This window comes from Limulus polyphemus, unplaced genomic scaffold, assembly GCF_000517525.1.
Source record: "Limulus polyphemus unplaced genomic scaffold, Limulus_polyphemus-2.1.2 Scaffold1372, whole genome shotgun sequence".
Classification (NCBI taxonomy): domain Eukaryota; kingdom Metazoa; phylum Arthropoda; class Merostomata; order Xiphosura; family Limulidae; genus Limulus; species Limulus polyphemus.
In genome coordinates, this window is record NW_013666982.1 from 17,296 (window position 1) to 39,147 (window position 21,852).

The window sequence follows — 21,852 nt, forward strand, 5'->3', positions numbered from 1 at the left end:
TTCCAAAACAAACAAACATAAAATATCTGTATACAGGTTTAGAAAATTCAAAAGTATGATATGCATTAAATTAGTTTCGGATACTAAACAGTGGATTTTATGTAAGTGTAAATAATCACTGCGAAAGAAATTTGTTTTATGGAAACAATCTACTACAGAATATTTGTTTATTTAGGAGATTAATTTCAATATTATTCATGCAAAGCTACTTGGTACATATAGGCTTTAGTTAAATATTAATCACTGACACTGTAATGAATTTTGGTTTATCACAAGACAGCACCTCCATCAAATAACGTCACTGGAAATAATCACAGTGTAACTGGTAATTCTAAAAGCAGTTTGATTTTGATAAATTGCTAATTGTAGTCTTGGTAGTTGAGTTCTTGTTAACTGGTAAGTTGTACAGCATATCGATCTACTGTCATCTTAAATAACTAGTGAGTAATACAATCGATTAGAACCGGTTTGTGCAGAAAACTCTTACTGGAACGACCAGACGGACTGTGATAACTAATTTTAATTACATATTATATTTAATTGGTCTTGGGCTGCCATCTAGTGAGAGGTGATAGGGTCGTTAACTTGTTTCTTATTCTATTTTGCTGCTTTCTTTTAAAACGAAACTACAATGTACACAAATAATTATAAATAATTACGAAACGCCCCAACCTTGCCGTTACCGAGTTTGATATTTTAATTTGAAGAGGTTCTGTAACAATAATAATTTCGCTTAAATAAGTGAATTAAAATAATCCATCGAAGAGTAAAGTAATGCTAGCTCACGTGGGATTCGATTGAATTTCTAAATGGCAACCAGTGGTGACCTGTTTTCCTTTTAACATGTTAAGAGGGGTAAATTTGTGTTTACTGAACTATCTTGAGTTAATTTATTTATATTGATGTCTACGGTCATTAAACAGTTTTTTGGGGGGATACGAAAAATACTTATTAATCGAAACTGTGATTCTTAGATCCAATAATCATAGTTGATTACACAGTCCTGTGATGGTTTTATTGTCATGAAATTTTTACATGTTCTACAGTATTCCTGTACGTTGAATCCGAAAATGTTATCCATTTTTCTCCATCACGTACAGTTTTTTCACAAAACGTCATAACACAATATATAAAAGAAAGACCACAACACGTAGTTTTGAGACCAAAAGATATAGATTTCACACACAAAAAATCGGGATGAATGAGGATGCATATTCTTTTGACATCAGTGTTCTTCCCTTTTCTTCAGTTTGTTTTTATTTTTCTTAACAAACATAATAATAAAGAATGTTCATTGTGGTAAACGAAATAATAATTTGATCTAAGTAAGAGTTTTTTTCTTCTTCCCGATTTGTAAAAAATCCTTACGTGATAGAAAAAATGAATATTATTTTCAAAATCTGTGAAGCTGGATGATGGAAAATACATTATTAAAAACCATTACAACCTTTATGAAGTTTAAATTCGCAGGTCTGCGTTATTAATGTCAAGATTGTCTGCCCACTAAATCTAACAGTCTGCTCGAATAACTTTAAACGTTACGAGTACATTATGGACTAAAGTCTTCTTTCTGTGCTATGTTTACTGTTTATATTAGCGAGATAAGACATTTCTAAGCATTTGTGCAATGTGAGAAACAAACAGGTGTTGAGTTTGTCGTGATTTGTTTAAGCTACTATAGAACATTTAATCTGTAATATCTTTATGTCCGTGCACCTTGTTAGTGAAACTTCACAGCTATTCGAGTGCTCACAGGAAAATCCTTAAACACTGTCGCAGGTATAGCAGGCAGGGAATATTTCGATAAAATTACTTAATATTTTCGTATAATAGGCCAGCTTATCGTAACAGGATTCGATAATGCTGTCTCAAACACTGTTGATTCTCTGCAGTTGTCATTATGAAATCCAAACGCCCTGTTGTCGACTTCAGTATACGTGTAAAACAGTACATCTCAGTTACATCCGTTTATCAATACACGTGCCGCTGCTGAATGGATTTTGTGCGCACACAAAAAAAAAAATGTGTGTTTGTGAAGAATCAAATTCTATACATTCTTCTTCTCATTGTTTCTTTTAGTTCTCCTATTACATTCTAGCGACTTGAGATAACGGATTCAGCGCAGCATCTTGTACAACTATTATGTAGCAATCGGAAGTAGAACATGTCTGTTCGAGTCAGAACGGAAGTATACTTAACTAGCGAGACTGAGCTGCGAAATTACAATGTTACAATCGTTATCTCAACAACGTCTTCTTTATCTCATGACACTATGAAATAGTAAGAAACATTTCTAGCATTCTTTAGTATTATGTAACACCAGACTTCGTGATTAGGGGGGTGTTTCGTACGTATTTTTCTGAGTTCACTATTTCTGAAGTTAATATAAAAGAAATAAAAGATATGTTGGGCATGTCTGCTGTTTATAGTCCGTTACCAGTTTGTTTTCGAGGACCACAGTATTAGATGTGTTGAACAATTTGCCTTGACTTGCAAATATTGTAATTATTGTAATATTATTACAGTCCGTCTATTTTTTTTTCTGATTGCTACACCAATGTAAAGAAACCGCTCTATTTATAAAGCGTTATTGGCAACAGCAATGGGTTTATACCTGTTTAACGGTCAGTTTCGTATGGTCTACATGTAAGTGAATGCGTTGGAATTGAATATTTTTACTCTTAGTAGAATAGGCTTTGGAACGTATTATTTAATCCACACAGCTTGATCCAGAAAGAAATGCTGTCACCCATATTATTTACACAGCTAGTTTGTGGTATTCTAGCTTTTCGTTTTTTGTTTTTTGTTTGATTACTGGTTAAGTAAATTCTCACTGAAATCCTAGCAGAGTCGTAGTTCATTATGAAGTTTAATGATTGTGTAAATTAAAAAGTGTCAGTAAAAATACTTTACCATTTGAAGTGTAAAATGAGTTTCATCATGAGTTAAAGAAACTAGGATTTTTTTCTTTCCGGCTGTTTACAAAAGCCGAATGTAAGAAAAACCCAAATTCATGTTTTAAAGAGCAACTGCGCTGTCGTAATAAGTGCTTAGCATATTTCACAGTCAGGTGAGTCCCCCGGAGGGTCAGCGGTAAGTTTACGGAATTACAGAGCTAAAATCCTGTGTTTGATTCCCTGCGATGGACAGAGCGCAAATAGCCCATCAGTTTGCGCTAGAAAACAACAGACAGGCGAAGCTGTGATGAATTCTTTCTTTGTAGCGCCATCTAGGGAAACTTTTCCTAAATACACTAACTGATGTCCTTTGGCGTTATTCACTTCCGCATATTAGACAAACTAGCTTAAAAACTAAAAATAGGAACACGCTTTTTAAGACATCGGAACGAGTTTGAAATTCCAAATTAAAATATATTGGCCTTAGTTGTGGTCAAGAAAAAAATATGTTGCTTTCATAGCAAACGAACCGGAAGAATATACATTTTTTTATTTTTTCACGTAGAAACTATAACAATATATGCGATATTGTTACCACAATACAAGATTTGTGTAAAGTCGTATGTTCCAAGTATTTCAGTTCCAATCAAACGTGGCGTTTATTCTCTCACTAAAGTGTTGGTAGTATATAAAATGTCGACAGTCACAAGTTAACCTATTTTTCTTTTCTCGTTTACATCACGAAGACATTAGCACCTTGTCCTTTGTTGAGTGGGTGCAACAGCCTGATCCAAAGGACCGCTTGTTTAATTATGACGTCATCGTCAAGAGTTTCCTATCGAGGGATAAAACACCTTTACTATATACTCCTTTTAGGACTAAGGATTATGACAGATAAAAGAGATTTACAACGGTAGTAATCTCTGTCAAGCTAAATACATACTATTCACTCGCGAATTTAATGATCCCATTCTTTTTTTCACGTAGAACTTTGCTATTTATTCCTTGCTGTGTTAGATAAAGCGAGTCTATATTTATTGTACTTCAGAGTCAGGCTTAACTTTATCGCGAGGTTGTATATACAATTTGATAGTCAAGGTTGTTATTCTTTGAACTGTTTGTTATAAGTGTTCAAAATTCAGTTTATATCGCACAACAACTTCTTAGTGTCAACCTTTATACATACAGACTTTTTAAGAACAGATTTATTGTTGTCTACGCTTAAGAAGTAACTTGTATTTTCAACGTTTTTGTACCTTAAAAAGGTTAAAGGTAAACAGTAATTTTTGAACTACCGTCGATCATTAGGTGTGGATTTTTGGTTCAAAGCCACGTAATGGGCTATATTTGTTCTCTCCACTGCGGGGAGTCGAACCCCCTATTTTAGTACTGTAACTCTGTAAATTTACAGCTAACCACCGGGGACAGTATGTTTGGTATTTTAACCTGGTTGCTACAAATTAGTAACTAAGGAGCTTTATATATATATATTACAAATTATATAATCTTGTAAATCGGTCGTCTATTTGTGACTGGCCCACTTAATTCGTGTTTTTCAAAGTTAATGTTATATAATGTAAAGATAACTAAATCCGCAAACATTATTTGCTTCTAACTGTTTGAGTTGCCGACATCTCTTCTGTTAGTTAGGTAAGCTCATAAAAAAAAACCGGAAAACAAATACTTTTCTCTCTTTGAATGCTGATAACATGTGTCAGTTGTACTCTTGGCGCCATGTTTTATTTACTTTTAGACGACTGGTGACGACAGGAAAATGTCTGCATGTTTTATGACAATTTTGTGCTCGTAGGATTACGGCCTATTATATGCTATGTAAAAAAAATTGTAATATTTGCCTTTACTTGTGCATTATAAGGTTTAGGTATGATGAAAGAAGTGGAAATTTCATTATAATGTCAGTAAAAAGTTGAAAGGATTAAAATGTTGTATCTCAAACGTTCGTTTTGCTGCTGTCACTTGGTCTTATTGCAAGACATATATATATATAGTCTGTAAAGTATTATTTAATTAAAAATATGATTATATAGGCCATTAATCACGCACAATGTAAGAAATGTTGTTACCGGTCAAATAAACGTTGTTTGTTTTCTGTTCAACAGTTATAGGTCCTTGAACCACAGTAAAATAAAAAGCAAACAAAAACTACGTAAATATTAATTGTGTGAAAGAGGGTTATGGCAAGCTAGAGATTCCGTAGTACAAAACAAAAATAGCATGTTGGAATTATTGTCGGGTAGCATGTTTCTCTTCCCCCCTCCCTCCCAAGATTTATAGTGGTTGTCCTTCTTGTTCGTTGTCGGATTCCTATCATACCAAATGAGGTTCTTGAGTGTTTCAGCGTATTTAAAGAGTGCTTTGAACTAGGGCATCAAAATCTAACCCATTCATCAGTTAACATTGCATTAAGCCGGTAAAAATGTCACGTGACTTCACTTGGCAGACGACACAGGTGTATCCCATTGACAGAGTCTGCCGCTACCTCTCTGGCCCTCTTCAAGTTTGTTTTTTCTTCTTCTTTTGCAAAGTATGTTTGCGTGTCATTTTCTTTGGCGTACCTGCAACTTTTATCCTTCATATTTCAAAGTTTGTAGTGGTCAAAGGTGATAACCTCTTTATAGAGAAAAAAAGTCGGCGTGTTTTGCACACTCACAAAGCCCACGTGGGCGACATTAATGGGCGCCTACTATTTACCTAGACAACCATTCAAACCATCCTCTTGGAGCCTCAACGTTTTCTAGGCACCGTGCCTATCTCTCTTTCCATAGAAGGCCTTTGTGCATTGAAGTGTGTACACAGAAACTTTCGCAACTTTCATAATATCTGGACAACATAAAAAAAAAACATCAAAAAACTTATAAGTAAAAAAGAAAAGAGGCGGAATAGGATACAAGAGGGGATAAACATCAGAAGACTAAAATTATGAAATCTTATTTTTGTTTAATATAAAGAGAGTAACAATATCATTCTAAAATATTGTTCTGGAGGTATTGAGAAAACGTATGAATATATAACCTGATTAATAAACAACACTAATTGGATCACTGTGAATTTCACATTGACTTAGAATTCACTAAATGACTTGCGCTAAGTTCTTTTATCAAGGAAACTTTGACATATATTGAGTTTTATATATATTGTGAATTTTTGCTTGAGAATTATTTGACAGTCCCTCAAGTAAAAGTAGTTTAACCTCTAGGTAGGAAGGGACGTCCTAAGACTGCCCAGTGCTCAACCTGGGAGTATTACTTGAATGTAGATCGCGTTTAAATATGTTTAATAATCAAACAATTCTGTTTTTCTCAATGAGTAATGTACCTCTCATTTCTTTTTTACTGAATGTTTAACAAAAACGTACTACAGACAACCCATTTATAATTAGTAAACGCTTTTCAGCTGAAATTTAGAAACACTGAGTATTTTATAATTAAAAGTGTACTTTGTATTTTGTAGGTTTTTCCAAGTCGTCGTCCTGCTGCTAGTTTATCAACGTAATCTCCAGATGGTAAGTTTTTATTTTTTCTTTTTCTCGTTATGTTGCTTTGATACTTGATAACTAAATAAGATAACATCTGAAGATCTAAACATTTTCTGTGTGACGTTGCCGCCTTGGACACTCCTCTCGATTGAATTAAGGTACAAACAGCTAGTTTGAAATCAAATCGTACAAGTAATAGTTTAAAATTCTTTAGACAAAACTGATAAAAAAAAATATATAAAAGGTATGTGAACACTGCACGGTAACAAGTCACTTGTATTTTTATATCAAGGAACTGCTTTAAAAAATGACGTAAACAAAGTTGTGCACACTATGAACGCATTGTTTGCTGTACACCTACAATGCCCAAGCCCCCCTCCCTACCTCCCACCAGCAAGTTATTTTCATTTCTAGTTATTTTAAACATTTGGATTAACAATAATTTATCTGTTTGAAATATCCTGTATGGGTGAGATGATAAGATTTAAAGTATCATTATCACCTGTATTTTCTAAAAGTTCAGACATTATACGTGGACCCGGAGTAAGTTACACGAATGTTCTGTTTGTTTTGGGTTTTTTTGAGCAAAAATGAAAATGTATGATTATGAAAATATATCACAAGATCAAAGCGATTTGATGTACAAGAAGATATTGCACAGTTGGTGATTATTTATTAAAACCGGAATGATAAAGCTTTCTTATCCTTGATTCCAGTTTCTAAAGGAAGACTCAGAAACGACTTGATATAGCTAAACTAGTGTTCCATTGTATCATTACTCCCATGACAGTTTTAAGATATGTCACATCTCTAATATTAAGTATGAAAATTAAAAGCTAGGTTCAAAATGTAATTAATCTTAAGCAGAATTAGTTTCTTTGATTACAAACCAATGTTTTGTTAAACTATTTTAATTTGTAAATGCTAATCTTCGACGATCACTAGTTAACATTTTGATCAAAATGAGCAGCTTCTTGGAACTCTAGGTTTCCATTTCCCAAACACTGATCATAGCAAAATGCTGCATAAAGTTTGTGCTCAAATTAAAACAAAACAACCACTTATCATTACTTCAGGATCTTGATCTATCTTAGCTTGCGTGTTTCACAAATCAGACAGTGCGTACACGACCTTAGTCAAGGATGACACGAATTATCGTTTTTTGATTACAAGAATCGCAGGCATTCCTAAAAGCATAGAATACGAAGTATTGAGAGGCCTTGCCCTGATAAGTGAAGACCTCCCTCGAAGAAGGCTAAAAGGTGGGAGTAGATTGATGAATCTATCAGGATTAATGGCTGATTGAGCAACATACATTGTGAAAACACGTTCCATAAATGATACCAACAATTTATAATAACGGTGAGCTGAAAACATACACAAACACGCACATTTTCCCCATCATTCACCAGTAGGCAGATGATGCCGGTATTATGCCAGGTTATTTATTATCCGCGTTAGTAGGGATTTATCATACAATTCTTGCGGGACATAGGCTCTGTTGTAACGTTATCAGTTTCAATTTCTTACTCTGGGAACCAGTGACTAATTGTTACTCAAGCTCAATCTTGCTTCGTCTTTTCAGGCGTGTCATTGGCAGAGCAACTTTGATCCTCAGTTTTGTTCATCGTTTCTACTGTTTTAAGGACGGTTAATTTAACATACGACTGGGCAAACTTCTTCATTGAAACATTTTTTATTTTAGAAACTTCTGGTATATTTTAGCGTTTAGGCAGATTAATGACAGTTTTATTCCTGTATCAGTAGAATCGTTTATTCAGTAAATAATTGTTACGGTCGATATCTATCTATTTTCATTAGAGCTTAGTTGACCTTCCAAGGTCTCGCCATGGGAAATAATATATATATATATTAATTTTAAGTATTAGCTGAAATATTTCATATTGTATTACATAGAGAACTGCAAGCGTGATTAAATATGTTATTCCTAGAAAAGGAGAGAAGTTATAAAGATTATTGTTTCTCAAGTTAGAGATATTTGTGTGTGTTTTTATTAATATTTTATATTATCAGCCGCGGACATATTTCTCTACCAATGATATTTACTACGATATCATAAATTGTTTATGAACAGTAAGTGTGTGTGTGTGTATAATGTTTTAGAGGATATGATTCTTTAAAACATGTAACATAACTGATATTAATATTTATGAACAGTGCTCATATGGATATAAGTTTTTAAGGCTTCAATTCAGTTCTCGCTGTTTCTAATTATCTCTGCTTCCTTCAGGTGACATGTCAAGACACAGTGAAAGGCACTTTTAGTGCTGACACATTGAATAATATGATTCTTTAAAACATGTAACATAACTGATATTAATATTTATGAACAGTGCTCATATGGATATCAGTTTTTTAAGGCTTCAATTCAGTTCTCGCTGTTTCTAATTATCTCTGCTTCCTTCAGGTGACATGTCAAGACACAGTGAAAGGCACTTTTAGTGCTGACACATTGAATAATATAATTCGGCACCAAGGGAAGCATGGTGTTGAACGGGAACAGAAACTGTACCATTCATGTTCGAAGCAATTTATGCAGTTATTCCCGAGGAAGAGAGGACATCGTTATGGTGTTGACGCCGTTGGATCGCGAAATTCTCCATTTAGTAAGTTAACCATGAAATGTTAGTTTTACCTTTATCAAAACATATTAGTGCTAAGAGAAATATATTTTTGTATCAAATAATATTTTGTATTTCATGATCCAAGTGAAGAAACTAAGGTTTTGGAGAAACCAAACTACTGGTAGCCTCTCATAAAAGATGTCCTAGTACTATTGCACAAACTTTAATTGTGAAATAGTAATTCCACCTGACAGATAACGATATTGTTGTAAAGCACCATGTAACAACTTCAATCTGTTAAACACTTTACAAAGTGATTTCACCTGACAGATAACGATACTGTTGAAAAGCACCATGTAACAACTTCAATCTGTTAAACACTTTACAATGTAATTCCACCTGACAGATAACGATACTGTTGTAAAGCACCATGTAACAACTTCACTCTGTTTAACACAAGTATTTCTCTGTAGAATATTACATCCAGTCACATAAATCGTGAAATATATCTATTTTTTACATCAAGTGATCACTACAGAAGTAGATGTGATGAAATTAAAATAATTAAGTTACTATCTGATTCATTCTATTTTAGTAAATGGTGTATAAAATTGTATTGTTAATTTCTTTTTTTCTTTGTTATGCTTTTAAGTTGGACCGAAAATAATGTTATCTTTTTCGTAATATAGTAGAATACCAGTTCTTGAGTAATTTTCCTAAGTATAAGCTTTATGATTAAATTTTTTAATACGCAATATTTAAAGGGATCATTTGTCGTGGGACAGCCATCAGGTCAAAGTTTAGCTAGGTGGGTCTGATTTAATTACACGTAATTGTTAAACAAACGATAAAAGATGTTACTAGACATGCTAAGAGAAATTATTTTTTCTGGAGTTCAAAAGGGCGAAATAGTTTGAAAATCTTAGTTATCAAGTACAAGTGTTAGTATCAAAACGAAGAAGCAGGTGCTTCAAAACACGTGGTTTCACTTATACACCTATCAGTAACATTTCAATAATATAAAGTATTCTGCTGTGATCTTCACTTGAATATGAGGATGTGTAACAAAGGTGATTACTTCAAAAAGAATATTATAGTTGATTAACTGAAACTCCGGTTTTTTGCTGGGCTATCTAAATAATAAGTTTATTTTTTTTATTTCAATAAACGTAGGACAAAATTTTCAGCAAATACTTGTAATATTATTCACAAGGTTGAAATAAAAAGTTTTCTACCTTCTTGTTTAAGAGAGAATTTAGGCAGAGGAAGCTGTACTGGATTATAAACTTTTATGGATTGTATCTGCCTGTTCAGTTGAGAACGATGTTTCGTGCTGTTAGTGCAATTTTTTATCACGTTGGCTAGCGGTCCATAAAAGTTTCCAATCCAACTTCCAGCCTTGTTATTCCCACTTTTTATCAACTGCACTATTATTATCATTATTATTACACAAAGCTTCTTTCAGATTATGATATAATCGCTATGATTAATTGTTATTTATACCTTTGAACATATATACATGTTATAACAGTTTAGTGGTTTGATATTTGAGCCATATTTATTATTATTATGGATGTTAATAAGTTATAATAATGGAAATAGTTTATTTCATAATAAGACAGAGCACAGGTTGGATAAAAAAAATAATAAAGCAATTTAAACTTTCCAAAACAATATACAGAAAGTTTGTTTGTTTTTGAATTTCGCGCAAAGCTACACAACGGTTGTCTGCGCTAGCCGTCCCTAATTTAGCAGTGTAAGACTAGAGGGAAAGCAGCTAGTCATCACCACCCACCGCCAACTCTTGGGCTATTGTTTTACCAACGAATAGTGGTATTAACCGTCACATTATAACGCCCCCACGGCTGAAAGGACGAGCATGTGTGGTGTGACAGGGATTCGAACCCGCGACCCGCAGACTGCGAGTCGAGCGCCCTAACCACCTGGCCATGCCGGGTATATACAGAAGGTCTTCTAAAGGTTGTGTAACTATACAGAACAGTATATAGAAGGTCTTCTAAAGGCTGTGTTAGTATTCATTCTCATGGACACAAATTGCTTTTTGATCTTTTTCTTTTCTTTCGTCCGCTACTGTAATCATAAGATTATGGCTGTTTTGGTACTTTTCTTGGAAACCGAAAGAGCGACCATTTTGCTTTAAGGGGAAAGTTCACGTGCTAACTTACATCCTTCATTAACATTGTATTCGCCGTTCACAGAACGAACTAAGCTATTTATACATTTTGTTTAGTGTTTACTATATCTATGTAAATTAAAGTTATGTTTGGTTTCTATACTATGAATTACCACCTGCGAACCGTAGTAAGACTCCATGATATCAGGGGACCGGGCGTGACCTGGTAGTTAGCGTGCCGTACTGTGAATATGAGGGTCTGTGGTTCGCGAAAACGCTGCAAAATCGCGCTCCTCGTTTTCGGGAAGTGGGCACGTTATAATAGTTACGGTCAAATACCACTATTCAATTAGAGTAGTCAAACAGTAGTACTGTTGACTAACTGCCTTCCCAGTAGAGTCTATCAATTGAAAATTAGGACTAACTCAGATGGCCCTTGTATAGCTTTGCGTGAATTTCCGAAACAAACGAGCGTAATGTGAATTCTTCAACTAACACTTGAGATGAAACCACTGGTAAGATTTTAATACACTCTGAATATAGTGAATGAAGTGAAAATAGTCAAATACACTAGTTTGACAGCATTTCTAACGTTAAACAAACTGCTTTATGCTACTAAATTGTCACGCCATTATTTATTGATTAATCAAAATTATTCTAAATATGTTATTAACGTCTAGATACTTCTGTTTTTCTCAGCACATGTGCTCATCAAGTCAACCGTTATCCGAAACCGTGACGGAGTTACAATTCGAAACAAGGACGGTTTCTATTTGTGTTTCAAGCAGAATGGCAAGCTTGTTGCAAGGGTAGGTATTAATTAATATTATCAACTGCTTTTTTTTTAAATTACATTGTAAGTCTAATATATTTTAGCATGGGTAACTTCTGTTTTAGCTTCCTTTTTTTTTTCTCATTGACTTCATATTGTCCGTTAGTTTTTTATTCATTCAAACCGGTAGAACTTCATCTATGTGTTCAGTATCAAACATCGTATGTTCATTTAAACCGGTAGAACTTCCTCTATATGTTCAGTATCAAACATCGTATGTTCATTCAAACCGGTAGAACTTCATCTATGTGTTCAGTATCAAACATCGTATGTTCATTTAAACCGGTAGAACTTCCTCTATATGTTCAGTATCAAACATCGTATGTTCATTTAAACCGGTAGAACTTCCTCTATATGTTCAGTATCAAACATCGTATGTTTATTGGCGTTTCCTGATGTGCGTGTGTGTGCGATATTTATCTCAACCACTTGCTTTGTATCAACAAATAATAACTAAAAGAGTATTTGAATCAAGCTTGAAACGCGTCGTCGTTTAGCGAGCCGATGATTAATGAAATGTTTGTGAACTCTTTTTCATTTCACTTCTGATTGTGGCCAAAGTAAAGAGAAACATTGTGAAACCTGGTCTCAACTTGAAAAATGTTATTCTGAATTGAAAACTTACATGATACTAGGTTTTGTAAGCCTTATCGTCCATCTGCACCTGGCCCGTTAGTCTCACAGGATTGATTTGACGGGGGAAAAGCCGTCCCCATAAACCTGATCGCCATTTTCTTCTTGCCTTCAGCAAGGACTCGTTGAAGACCACCTAACTTTCTATGCTTAACTCCACTAAAGTATTGGACGTGCTTTGCGCCGTTCCCGAGCGATTAAAGCGTGAGCGCCGTTTCACAAAAGAGGAATGTATGTTTGCTGTCGGTGAAGAGGACGGGGCGTGATCTGTCAGGTTCAAAGTGAGGTTGTCACTGAAGACATCTTACTTTGTCTCCGGGCTTCTGGACGGCCTACCTGGCCAAAAGGTATTCACATTAGGCCCAGATTAGGCTTCTCTTGGAAGCAAGTGCCCCAGGCCTGGCTGTATCATTCACCGTAAGCAATTCATTTCTCAGAAACAGTGGCTGACAGGTAGAGAGCTGTAGCAGACTTCGGCTGTTTGGATAGAATTATATGTGAATAACCTCTCCCACACTCTTGCTCCAAATCATTGTATTGAACGGACTCTCTTGTGGACTAACAAAACGTTATAAAGGGTGTTAACTTCATCTTATTCCCTTGAGATGTTTAGCTTGTGTGAGTTTGAACAAACACATGAAAAAGTGCCTAACAAATGACGTAAGAAATCGAGTTTATATACTAAACAAACTTAATTATTGCCCTTTTGTGACCTAGCTGTCTTTTAAAAATTACTACGATTTTCATTTATTTGAAACAGCAACCGTAGAAATAGTTTATTGAACTTTGTTATACTTTGATTTATAGGAGTTATTTTAAGCAAATATAAATTTGTTTGTTATCATCGTGGTGTTTAGTATATAAAAATAATTGTAACGCGCATTAGTTGTGTTATTATCTTAAATCGTCTCAGGATGGTGTGGCACAGTCTCGAGATAAAATGTGAGCGTCCTCACTTCTCTGAGACAGACGGCGTGTCCTGTTAATAATACGTGTAATGCACATTGAATAACCACATATTTGGTTTCAGTTTTTTATTGTTTTAGCAGAACTGTTGTTGCAATGCCTGTGCTAAAGCTAGAGCACATGATGTACAAGCTAGATTATCAGCAAACATTTTTTAATTTCTTCATTAATGTTGTTACATTTTTATCACATAGCTTATAATAGTATCTTTTTGGCGAAACTGATCATAAAAAGAAGTTATATGAACTCTGTAACTGTCTCAACATTCCTTGTTCTTGTTTGAATCTTACACAGACAGAACAAGAATCGACGAGGAAACACACATTTGAATCTGTTTCTCAACACTCCTTGTTCGTGTCAGAACAAGAATCGACGAGGAAACACACATTTGAATCTGTTTCTCAACACTCCTTGTTCGTGTTTGAATTCTACACAGACAGAACAAGAATCGACGAGGAAACACACATTTGAATCTGTTTCTCAACATTCTTTGTTCTTGTTTGAATCTTACACAGACAGAACAAGAGTTGATAATGAAACACGCATTTGAGTCTGCTTCTCAACATTCTTTGTTCTTGTTTGAATCCTACACAGACAGAACAAGAGTTGATAATGAAACACACATTTGGGTCTGTTTCTCAACATTCCTTGTTCTTGTTTGAATCCTACACAGACAGAACAAGAGTCGACGATGAGCCACACATTTGAGTCTTTGCTGGGTTGGTTTCATTCCGTTGGTAATTGAGCTGTAGTTGGTAATGTTACGATTACAGTGATTTGACTAAGAAGTAGTTACTACACCAATTAGAGTAGCAGCGAAGTAGTAATTTTCCTACCAGAGCCAGTGTTTTAGAATTTACGAACACACGAAGCACCCGAGTAGAAAAATGCACTGGTCTTTCAGGTAACAAGGACAAGTCCTACGTTGTGTGTGTTGAGGTGTGATTAAAATTATTAAAGTTGTCCATAAACAAGTTGCCAAACATGCAACATACATTTTGTCTGTGTTTTGATTTATTGTTTTAAGAAGTAGCATGAAAGAATATTTCGAGATACATCTGCTAGTGTATATATTTAAAAAATACATCAGTTCTGTAAGGATTTATTTATTTTTGCTTCAGTGTATATCATGCCAGAAAAGTAATTAATGTTCTTACGTTCTCGTGCAAACAAAATGTTTAATTAAATACTCAGTTTTAACAGTTTCCATTATTAGTTACATACTCGAACATGCACGGTGTTTAATTATATACTGAATTTTAACAGTTTCCATTGTTAGTTACATACTCGAACATGCACGGGGTTTAATTATATACTCAGTTTTAACAGTTTCCATTATTATTTACATACTCGAACATGCACGGTGTTTAATTATATACTCAATTTTAACAGTTTCCATTATTAGTTACATACTCGCACATGCACAATTTTTAATTATATACTGAGTTTTTACTGTTCCCATTATTAGTTGCATTGATATAGTATTAAAGTTCCGATTTCCTCACGGTTTTCATTTGCTCTGTTTGTGTTATTGTCGTAATAATGTATGAAACTTCGATTCCCTTACAATTTCCATTTTTTCTGTTCCCTTATAGTCTGTTAGTGACATGCAGCTTTTATTGAAGTTTCAATTCTCTCATAACTTCTGTTTCTGCTGTCTCTTATCATGAACTACAGTTTAAGATGTCATCATTTCCTCATAACTTCTGTTCATTCTTTTCGTTATCATGAACTATAGTTTAGGTGTCATCGTAAAAGCAGAAGCTTGGTCATTATTATTTTCTATGCCGAATTCTGACTAATTCTGCTGCACATGCAATGATTGGTCTTTGCTGTTAGAGCAATATAATAAAAATTAACCGTAGAAAGTATGCACTTTTCCAGTAAGATATCAAGTCATTGAACATTTAATTGTCCAAATTTCCTACAACTGATGATGGTGGATAAACATGACTGAAATTATATTAAAGACATACCAAGCTGTCCATTACTGTACTTTCAAAAGACATGTAGATCGACAAGCTATATCTATCTCTTGGTATCCCACTAAACATGAAAGCCAAAATCACCGTTTGGAATTATAAAACCAAAAGACACTGATTTTTTTTTATCAGCTTTCCAAGTCTTTGAATTTCATTCCAGAGACATGAGCGCATTTTAAACAGTTATCTATGTGTATGAAGGCAAGTTTTTAAACAGTTATCTATGTGTATGAAGGCAAGTTTTTAAACAGTTATCTATGTGTATGAAGGCAAGTTTTTAAACAGTTATCTATGTGTATGAAGGCAAGTTTTTAAACAGTTATCTATGTGTATGAAGGCAAGTTTTTTTTGTTTTTTGTTATGTACAGTGTGAGTTTGAACAAAAGTAAATGGCTGTTGGTCCAAAGGTTGTGCATAAATCATGAAAATAAAGCATACAGATTGAATAGGATGTTAACTCTTATCCGGATTTTGCGACTTCGCATGTACCTTACTTAAATTTAAATTGAGTTTACAGAAGACAAGAAACAACCCAGGTCGACACAGCCCATATAGCCAGCCCACTGTGTAGCTTTGTGCTTCACGACAAACAAACAAATTTTGTGATATATGGGGCGTAATTTCTATTTCGTAAATATCACGCTAGATAAACAACTCAAATAAATGCTGATTAAATTAAACTGTACATGAGAGATTGTATTTTGCATTAAAAATGCTTTTAAGAAGCATTCACCTGCCTGTTTGAGATTGTTTACAGATGGTCATTCGATATGTCAGCGCAGATAACATAAGGAAGGCCTGCACTAACGTGTACAAGTTTCTACGTAAGGAAGATCTGAACTAACAGGTACCGGTTTTTATATAAGAAACATCTGTACTACTAGATACTGGTTTCTACGTAAGGAAGATCTGAACTAACAGATACCGTTTTCTATAAATGAAACGCCTGCACTAACAGATATTAGTGTCTACATAAGAAAGATCTGAACTAACAGGTACCGGTTTCTATATAAGAAACATCTGTACTGGTAGATACTGGTTTCTACGTAAGGAAGATCTGAACTAACAGGTACCGGTTTCTATATAAGAAACATCTGTACTGGTAGATACTGGTTTCTACGTAAGGAAGATCTGAACTAACAGGTACCGTTTTCTATATATGAAATGCCTGCACTAACAGATATTAGGTTCTACATAAGAAAGATCTGAACTAACAGGTACCGCGGTTTTTACATCTACGGAACCCGTTAAGTCTTGACAAATTAATGCAAACACGTGAGGCCCGTATGGAACCTTGAGTTAACGATGGAGTTTATATGGATCCTCATTAGCAATTTCAACACAGCTTCATCAATTATTTATGTACTAAATTACTTGTGGGTTAACGACTTTTTTGGCTATAGAGTTTCTAATAACATTAGTCACACAAAACTTTTAGACAGAAATACCATTATTATGGCAATTAATCCCAATAATTATTGCTGGTTTAATCTACCGTGTTTTACAAATAATATGTCACACAATCCTTTGTTATTTCTTTACATCGAGCGTTGTAACAGGAAAAACAAACTTACTCATTATGTGCAATATGCTGAAGCCCACCAGTGATTGATGGTATAAAACAAATAAGTATTTTGAGAATTAATGGTAGATTAAGTTTGAAATAAATCAATGAGTTTTTAGCATTTTGGATGTCATAACTGTTTATACATGAATTATTTCTTCGTTAAGACTGAAATTCAGATACGAGCAATCTGGTAGTTTACAATAACAAAGCACTGGATTGAGATAAACGTCGGCAATGGATATGGCGAATGTAGTGTGGTTGGAATACCGTAAGGGACTAGACAAAGAATATAATGTTTGAAAATATATGCCTCATATTAATGTCTTATTAAAGGTATAATTAATTGTAAATCATGCTTTGCCGGCTTGTAAAAAGCATTCACACCATAAAAAAGTTTTGTATTGTATTATATAGTAGGTCCAGTTGCTGAGGTATACATGGAGAACCTTTCTAATACCAGGTCATTTACACAACTTTTCTTTTAGGTTTTTCTGTCTCTGCAAGGAATTGTGAATGGCTTTTGTGCAAGTCTGGTGTTTCTTCAGACTCATTAATACTTAGTTTGAATGACATTATCCAGTGTTTGTGCGTATGTGTGTATAAATAACTATCATGAACTGTTTGGTGTATTCAGTACCCAGGATGGTTTGATGGCTGAGTAATAAATGGTTTGAGTTTCCAAATTGTAACTTATGTTTTCCGTTGTGAAAATTTCGCACAAAAAATATACATATATATATTTAATTTTCTTCCGTATAAGATTGTACTCAGCCTGGGAGATGCCTAATAAAATAACCATTTGTGATATTTATTCTTAAACATTTAAATGCAAATGTTACAAGAGTATAAATATTTTTTCTAATGTGAAGAATATGAATTTCATGACTTGTAATCGTTCTTATCTGCTTCCTATTATTGATAATATATTGATTGATGTTCTGCTTTTTTTTTTCAGCCTGAAGCCGATGAAAAGCTTAGATGCCTCTTTAAGGACGAAGAAACAGAAGGTTATGTTAGGTGGAGATCTCAGTGGAAGAAAAGTTGGTACATTGGCTTTGATGTACGAGGGAATCCATTGAACGGGATATATGACAATCCTAAAAGCGTACACGATCAAAGGTGTTTCAACTTCATAAAATGTTCTATAAAAAGCTGTAATCATTCAAATTTGGATCATTCTGAGTCTGCAGTTGGGCCAACTGGTAATTTTGACTGGTCAATTTTGAATGAAGATGTAAGACATAAAAGCCGAACTAAATCTATATTTAAAAGGCATTTTAGAAACAAATCTACTTGAAGTTTATTGAGTAAGAGTAAAAACTGTGTTGTAAAACGAGTCGGTAGCAGGGCTGAACAATGGAACCATCTTTCTTGTCAATCATCTTTTTACTTTTGATTCAAAGAGTGTAGTGAATCATGAAGTAAATGTTATTTTGAGGGCGTAATTTATATGGACATAATATTTTTGCTGAACTTCATTGGCTTTGTAACTATATGAGCATTTACACATTGTGATGTATCGTAAGTGAAAAAACAAAAACAGTCTATGATGCTGAGATTTCAAGCTCTTCTTTCTTCATCCGTTGTCAGGATTGTGCCCATCTTGAAATATTCCAAACGCAAAGGTGTTTCTAACAAGACCGTTCCGGTGTATTCTGATAATGTCCATATATAAAATAAATATATGGCTGGTTATTGTTGCATTCCAGAAACGGCATAATATCATCAGTCAGTTCGAAACAGCGGCTTCATATTTAATCGTACCAGTTGTGTTATGGATCTTACAGAAATCTTGTCGCATTTTCCTTTACCGTGACACTGAAATTGGATAGAACTTTTGTATAATTATTTTCGGATTGCAATTCTTTGGCTTTGATAGTTCAATATCAACGTTCTAAACATAGAAAACTGGACAATAAAGGTTTTGATCATTTAAACGCATCTTTTGATAAAAACTTCAGTTAGTATTTTTTATGAATGAAAGTTACAAATGTTAAAAAAGAAAAATACAGTTTATACGACTAAAATATAATGATTACAAACACTTTAGAATAATCTAATGCACGTGCAAAAATTATCAAAGAAAGACCGATAATAGTTTGAAACCACTTAGAAACCATAACACCTTTCTTTGTTTATTTACATGAGAATCTATGTACTTAAACATAATAATTGTTAATTCTATCTAGAAAAATTAACTCTATTAGTTAAGGTAAACATGGAACTATTTTAATGTAAAGTTCAGATTTTTACTGATTACACCTATTCATTTTATTTATGTCATTAGGTAATATAAATTGACATATGTTTTACTTTTAATAGCAACTGTGCAAAGTTGTAAAGTATCAGATGTTGATACTTTAGTCTCCATGATGTGACTGTGTTTTATTGTTGCTCAAATCATGAAAGCAGCTTATCCTATTACTATAGTGCCAAACTAGTTCGTAGTTCGTTCTAGGCTATTATGTTTTTTGTATCACTCGTATGAGGTTGCAGAGGACGTCGTCATGCCCTGACGAAACATTGTAAAGCGTTTCAAGAAGTTTACGAGTACTTGTTTATGCAGAAGGTTCCGACTTCCTTTTTATCTTAATTCGAACATTCATTCATTCACAAAACAGGGGAAACTGTTTATTACTGTGACTGTAGGGAGAGTTAGTATTTCTTTTTAAGGATTATTTGTTCTTGCATTAATTTGGATGGTTTGTCCCTAAACTCACCCACCCCCTCTTCTTGTTCTAAAATTTCAAAGAATGCCTCTTCGTAAAAAGTGCTGCAACCACAGAACGAATGATTGTGTATTTATTGTATAATATTGTCAAGAGTCACAGAAAACGCCCTTTTAGTTCTTTGTTAATGTGCAAACAAGTATTTAGGCTTAGTTCAGTTCTTCAGCCTAAGAGTGTACGTTTCGTATAATATTTATTGTTATCATTCCATTTATGAATGGTATCATTGGTGTTTCTGAGTAATGGAAAAATGCAAATCAACCAAACGTTTATAGTACAGACTGCAAAGCTATTGCAAACAGAGCTGTTTTAGTAAAGACTTTGGCGTTGTTATAGACATAGCTGTGTTTAGTGTAGACTGCAACGTTGTTACAAACAGCTGTGTTTTATACAGACTGTGAAGTTGTTACAGATTTAATTTTAACGTCTGATTTTTTTTTAAAAAGTATAAAAACTGATTTTTATCTTTGTCTTATTTACTAAACATTATAAATTAGATTTATTTAGAAATTTTTAATCATGTCATTAACCAAAAATCTTGTTGAAAACTTCCCTAACTGTTGTAGAAAATATACTAAAGTTCATGAAACTTCCGTTCATGAAGTCAAACAAATGGGACAATCGCGAATAGATCCATGCAAGTAATTAAATATTTCATTGATGTAAAATTATTTTGCATATTTTCTGTCTCGAATCTCGACTGTAAAAAATAAATAAATGATAATAATAATAATACGAATATAAGTAACAATTTTCATAGGCAAGTGAGTAAGTATCAAAGTCTATATTTGGTGAAACAAGTGTTTTTGTTCCAATATATAATGTTGGTTTGCATATATAAATGTGTGTGTTTGAACGTGTGTATGGAATATATACACCAACTTGAATATTTTTTATTAACCCCGCAGTTATAACAAAGCTGAAATACGGTACTAACTGTCAAATTGTAATATCGTGTTAACATAGAAAATTCTGTACTAAAACTTACCTTTTTTTAACCAGCTGAGAGGGATCCGTTAGTGTATTTTGTAATTCTGTTCATGGTTACTTGTACATACGCATGTAAATATTGTTGATATATTTATTCAGATGTTTTATATGAAATAAAATGGTGTCTTCTTTTCCGATATGCATGTCCCTCTTCTTCTTTCTTACATTTTTGTTATTTCGTTCTGCATGTTGTACATTCGGAAAGCGCTATCACGTTTGTTTTTAAAACCTTTAACACTTCTTTCGACTTATCAGTTAAAATGCTCGTCTCACAACGTGCGGGTGGCGGGCTCGAATCACGTCACCCTTTCAATTTTGGAGAGGGGGCGTTATAATTTGACGGTCAATTTCATTTTTTTTTGTTAAGACTCAAGTGTTAGTAGTGGGTGGTGATGACTAGCTGCCCTCCCCTAGTCTATAACTTCTAAATTGGGGACGGCTAGCGCAGATAGACCTCGAGTAACTTTGCGCGATATCCAACAAATCAAACATTTTTTTTTATTCAAATTTTCTCGTTTAGAGATATTCCCTCTTTGTTTTAAATTAATTTGATACTAACTACTCCGTGTTTAATCAGAGACTTCTTAACATAAAAACCTGCATACAAACAACTTTTAAAAAGTCGGAAATATCAACCACCATAACGGTTTACGTTATTTATCGCTTTGAATAATGCGTTGTACTAGAACTGCTGCAGTTGTCTTCGTCAATATGTCGTTGTGTTTCAGATAATAATTTTGTGCTCTATTCCAGTTTACTATTTTGAATGTTGTTCAGAAACAACAAAGAGCTGACTAATAAACACGGAATAATGCATACCATTACATATTTAAATACTACTCATAATTATATCTGTTTGTTTGTTTGTAGTCATGCACAAAGCTACACAATTGGCTATCTGTGCTCTGCCCATCACGGGTATCGAAACCCGGTTTCTAGCGTTATAAATCCGCAGACATGCCGCTGTGCCACTGGGGGGGGCAATTATATCTGAAAGTTATATATATAATCATGTCGCTTTCAACAAATAAAGTTACTTAA

General features: G+C 33.9%; 1 protein-coding gene across 2 annotated transcripts in view; it reads left to right on the forward strand.

The window, feature by feature from the left end:
- Nucleotides 1-20,948, forward strand: part of LOC111086733 (fibroblast growth factor 18-like) — a 25,357-nt gene extending 4,409 nt beyond the window's left edge. Inside the window, exons 1-5 of one of the 2 annotated variants that reach the window (XM_022390762.1) lie at nucleotides 827-855; nucleotides 6,369-6,420; nucleotides 8,822-9,020; nucleotides 11,812-11,921; nucleotides 18,048-20,948. In XM_022390762.1, coding sequence (XP_022246470.1) covers nucleotides 6,418-6,420; nucleotides 8,822-9,020; nucleotides 11,812-11,921; nucleotides 18,048-18,389 — 654 coding nt within the window. In that variant the 5' untranslated portion in view covers nucleotides 827-855; nucleotides 6,369-6,417 and the 3' untranslated portion in view covers nucleotides 18,390-20,948. Of the gene's footprint in view, nucleotides 1-826; nucleotides 856-6,368; nucleotides 6,421-8,821; nucleotides 9,021-11,811; nucleotides 11,922-18,047 lie in introns of those variants that run through there. The other variant, XM_022390761.1, reaches the window with a different exon arrangement.
- The last annotated feature ends 904 nt before the right edge of the window (nucleotides 20,949-21,852 follow it).